We start from the raw sequence: 4,835 nt of genomic DNA on the forward strand, positions 1-4,835 counted from the left end.
TTTACACAATATCCTGACCAAACTTGAGTGGCATCAAAAAATAACAAATTACAATGCATAAAACAGCAGCAGCATTTATTTGTGCAATTTTATAAAACGTGTTTATCCAGCACCAACTAGTGCAAAATTCCTAAATACAACAATAAAACAGAGAAGGGGCAATATATATCAGTATCAAGTCAAAAACATAGTGCCACTCTGCTCAAAGTATAGTTAACATGATTTTTTAGAACCATCACATCAACATCAACGTGGACTCAGTTAAACTTGCTTCAACAATTTATCAATCACATAAGAGTTCACTTTATGTTTAAAGTGAACTCTTATGTTCACTTTTGTGCTCTGCATGTTTAAGGCATGCAGAGCACAAAACAAGTATGCACATAAAACTTACCTGGGGAAAACACATGACAAGATGTGAGAGTTGGGCGAGACTTTTGAGGCATAAAAACTTCCATTTACTTTTTTTGTATGTTTATGCTACATCTTGTCACTGTGTTGGGGCCCTTGGCTCCGTGACACTTACTTTCCTTTTCGAAAAATAAGTTGAAAGACAGAACTGGAAAAAAACATATTAAATAAAGTGCAAATGAAACACAACAAAGTTTTCCAGCCTGCAGATCATCACCCTTCAGTGGTGAAGCCTGCATGGACTCTCCAAAAAGGCAATAGTGGATGCTCTATGCTGTATAAGGGTTCATGTGACAGACCTGAACAGATCCAAGCCATATAACAGGCACATATGAGAACAAGGGGTCAGTCCTTAGAAAGGGTGGTTAACTGTAATGTACTGCAAGAAAAAATACACATGCAGAAATCCACTGAACTGAAAATGACCCTAATTTTAACTAACTTCACCGAGCATTTCACAAAGTTTTGCGTGTTGGTTTTGACAGTGACTTGTCTATTCCCTTTTGTTTAGCAAGGGTCCGTTTTCTTAAGCCAGTAGTTTATTCTTGAGGCTGTTCACTTTTGGGGAGAGCTTTGAACTATCCAGCCCGAGGAGAAGTTTCTGAAACACTTCAAACGTGTATCTGAGCTCCTTTGGATAGGCGAGATTCACAGCATACGCCAACCCAACAAGCAGGGAGCAAGCCCTTGGAAAGTTACCCAGAGCAGTTAGAATTTTCATGCCGTCCACCACGATACCGATGTCTGGATCCTCTGACGTGTTAGCTTTGATGTTGTAGATCTTCAGGCTTTGAACAGCAAGGTCCTGTGACACACCGTCTTCATCAGCATCCTGTAATAGCAAGAACATTGTGCATATCAGACAGTGCAGCCAAAGGAGAAGGTTCCATTTCCCAAATTGCTTGCAACTGTTTGGACAAGAAAATCTGGAGTTTGTCAGCCGTTGCTTGTAATGCACTCTATTTATGTCAGTGTTTTAGACAAATCTGAGATAACACAAAAAAAAAATGCACATAATTTAAAAAGGAAAAAGATATATATAAATCAATCATAATAATATATTATATTATAATCAATTATGCAATGAGGAGCTGAACAGTTACAAATATTTCTAAATGAAGTTTCTGAAATTAAATCAATCCATTACACTATTATTTCTTCCTGGCACTGTCTTGATTAATATCTTATTCTGCGTTGCCTCAGTCTTTCTGTAAAAATGTCTTTGTATTCACAAAGCAGCGTCTTGGCCATCATGTCTTAGCTCACTTTTAGGGACAAATTGCCAAGACTTAAAAAAAAAAGTTATGGTTAGGTAAAGCATTCTTAGGGAAAAAATTACATAAATTACTGACAAGTTTTAAATTATGCCAGTTGGTGAAATCAAATTGAGATAGCATTCTGCACTAGCATTTAAAAATTACTTAACGGAAAATAAGAATTTAAACACACTTAACAGAGGACAATGATATACCTTGCCAAGAACTACTGGGAGAAATACAGTTATGACTATTTTGTGATTTGACTTTCCAACAAATAAGTACAAGAGATGAGAGAAATCACCTACTTTATATTTTAACATCTAATTCAACTTACATCGTACTCTTTTAAGAGTTCATCTGTAGATTCCCCAAGGTACATCATCAAACATCGAATGATAACATCTCTGGTCATGTTGATGTCAGGATTGCTTGGAGTCTGAAACGAAAAAAAGAAACACCAGGTGGTTTATATTACTGTTAATATTGAGTTCCTGCGCCATCTTGGGGACCAGTGCAATAAAACACTACTCATACAAATTCTCATGCGATTATTTCATATTCCATTTATAAAGACAATCACAGGCTAACCTCCAATAAATTTAAGTAATGATATTCCAGAAGTTTAAACACAAAACTTTGAGAATAAAATATTAGCAACGATAATGCTCAATGAAAGATACCTTGAGTAGGATAGCCTGCAATCTCAACCCCATGCTTCCGCCCTTCGAGTGGAAGAGGTTCAGAAGTCGAGGAGTATATTCATCCAGTTTGGACATGAACTTAGATTCAAGATGCACCATTGTGATTCTGTGAAACTCATCCTGGATCTGAAAGACAAATCATGAAACCAGTTTTAAAGCATCAAATATTTCAAACATACATACTGTTCTTACAACATTTTTCAAAAGCAAGAAGATGGATCAAATTTGATCTATAAAAAAGATGACAGTAACGCAACACATTTTGTATCAAATTGCTAAATGCAGAATCACAAATGCAATCCTTCACATTGACTAGGAATATTTCTGATTGGCATGCACTTAGAACTCACGTGAGATGTCTCAAATAGAGCGGGCCATCTGGCTTTGATGTCCTCTATACTGGGTGATTGGTTGATTATTTCGTTTCTTCTGTGTGCAAATGTTTTGGCCATTTTTTCTTTTATCAATGCGTTGTTGTTCTTTTTCTTTACTTCAGTAAGCAACAGAATTCTCTCTTGTTCTTGACTTTCTTCATCCTCTCCAGCCGGGTAAGGAGGAAGGAAGTTTATCTCTGCTTTTCGAGGCTTTTTAACATTCTTTGCAGACTTCTTGTCCGCCGGGGTCTTGCGTTTTAGTGCATTGCATAACACCTCAGGAACACCGTAGCCTCTGAGTTTGGTGCGATAATTTGACATCTTGTATTTAAGGCTTTGCTGCCAGCCATAGTAACCTGCAAAGGAACCGGGTTCCTTGAGACAAGGATATTTATTGACAAGTGCCTCAGCAACATCACTTATCTGTGAACCTGATGGATAGGCTGTATAAGTATATACAGTTTCAGCCAGTTTCTCAAGTATGCCTGCCTTGATCTTAGAGGTAGTGAGAAGTGTTCCATTCTTCTTGTAGTCCTCATTGCCTCTTTCAAGATACATCTCAGTTTCGTATGCAAACTGCGGAATGGGGAACTGCTTTGGCCATGGCTGACAGCGTTCTGTGGTACTGCGCCCAGACAGGATAATGGTGTCCTGTGAAGAAGATGTTCCAGCAGATGACTCTGCATTTGATGCAGTTGACTCTTCAAACGATGCAGAGTCACAGTCAGTGGACTGTTGAACAGAGGAACTGTCCAAACTTTCATGAGCTGCATACAAGTTCAGAAGAATAGGAGAAGTGTGAACAACCTTTATGGTGCCTTTGTGTTGGATAAGATCACTGTTGTGAAGAGTAAAATAATCTTCAAATTCCAAGTCAAAATACTGAAGACTGAACTCAGTAGAAATCCCAAAGGTCTCCTTCACAATATTATGCAGCTCCTCCACAGTGGGCGGGATTCCTGATGGAAGGACCAACTTCTCAATTCGGTCGTCAATTATTACTCTGAGTTTTTCCTCCATCTCTGCCATCCTGACTAGAATAGACAAAAGTTAAAGATATTCTTATAAAGTACATAAAAAAAACCTATATAAAACATTTTATAAATAAAATCTGTACTTATTTAAGTGCAACACCACACTTATAATCAGAACATTAAATGTGTGTGCCATAATTATGATTCTTAAATTGCAAACATGTCAACAAAAAAGGATACTGTTGTTATGTTTCCATAAAAAATGTGTTTAAAAACAGATGTTATGAGATGTAAAGGTTAATATAATTTACCAAAATTACCTAAAACAAAGTACAGATGTGACGTTTGAGTGTGACCAAGCGTTTTCCTCCCACACTGTATGCAGCCAAGGGGTACACATCACCAAGTTTCTGCTGCTCAACAAGAGCCATTTTGCCAGTGTTCTCAAGTTGAAAAGATCTAAGATGCTCTTCATACCATGCATCTAGTAACTTTACAATAAAATGTGCACGGTTGTTCAAAATGGCTATCTGAATAATCTCAGCAAAGTCAGGAAGTCCCCCAGTAGAGCCATACGGTAAGATCATCCCAACAGTGTACTTTGTTCCATAGCAGGTGACAGTGTTAGCAAACTGCACGGAAGACAGAAGCGGTGATGTTTCTCTTAAAGCTTCCTGTATGTCTGAATGCAGTACATCTAAAGGCACCACAGATATTTTTGTGACACACAATGGCTGTTTTCCACCATCTGTATGTAAATGGCATGCCATCATCATCTGATGTTTTGTAGCAAGGGTCACCAATATATTTTTGAAGTTCTTTGTGTGCCTCACAACTTGCTTGAAAAAGCTGTGTTTCGCTTCAAAGCGCATTGTCCACACACCAACCAGAGGCCCATACTCTGCAATCAGTGCAGGGTAATGTTCTAAATAATGGTGTTTGGGTGTCAGTGTCTCTTCAGGAAAAACTTCTAAGAATCTGTCGCGATGCTCAGATATTTTAAAGTCAAGGTATGCAATACTTTCAACTGAATGAACAGGGGCAACCACCAATTCAACTATGTCTTTTAAAGTCAGAAGAACCTGCCAGGCAGCATCATCCTCAGGTACTCGTGAA

The 4,835-nt window shown here is 38.0% G+C and overlaps 1 protein-coding gene across 1 annotated transcript; it reads right to left on the reverse strand.

Annotated features, from left to right (window-relative positions):
- Positions 1 to 749: 749 nt before the first annotated feature.
- Positions 750 to 3,852, reverse strand: LOC148152676 (uncharacterized). Its single transcript, XM_088003180.1, has 4 exons — positions 2,662 to 3,852; positions 2,351 to 2,497; positions 2,005 to 2,106; positions 750 to 1,357 (listed from the first exon to the last, which is right to left on the reverse strand). Exons 1-4 carry the CDS (start codon positions 3,772 to 3,774, stop codon positions 938 to 940), a joined length of 1,782 nt encoding a protein of 593 aa, XP_087859306.1. The 5' UTR covers positions 3,775 to 3,852; the 3' UTR covers positions 750 to 937.
- Positions 3,853 to 4,835: the final 983 nt, after the last annotated feature.

This window comes from Poecilia mexicana, unplaced genomic scaffold (assembly GCF_051168715.1).
Source record: "Poecilia mexicana isolate PSO_F unplaced genomic scaffold, ASM5116871v1 scaffold_23, whole genome shotgun sequence".
NCBI classification, from domain to species: Eukaryota; Metazoa; Chordata; class Actinopteri; order Cyprinodontiformes; family Poeciliidae; genus Poecilia; species Poecilia mexicana.

Coding starts and splice junctions, on each gene's coding strand:
- LOC148152676 (XM_088003180.1), bottom strand. CDS start 3,774: ATGGCAGAGATGGAGGAAAAACTCAGAGTAATAATTGACGACCGAATT. Junction 2,498..2,661: donor AATGTGAAGGATTGCATTTG/TGATTCTGCATT, acceptor TTTGTCTTTCAG/ATCCAGGATGAGTTTCACAG. Junction 2,107..2,350: donor TGCAGGCTATCCTACTCAAG/GTATCTTTCATT, acceptor TTTTCGTTTCAG/ACTCCAAGCAATCCTGACAT.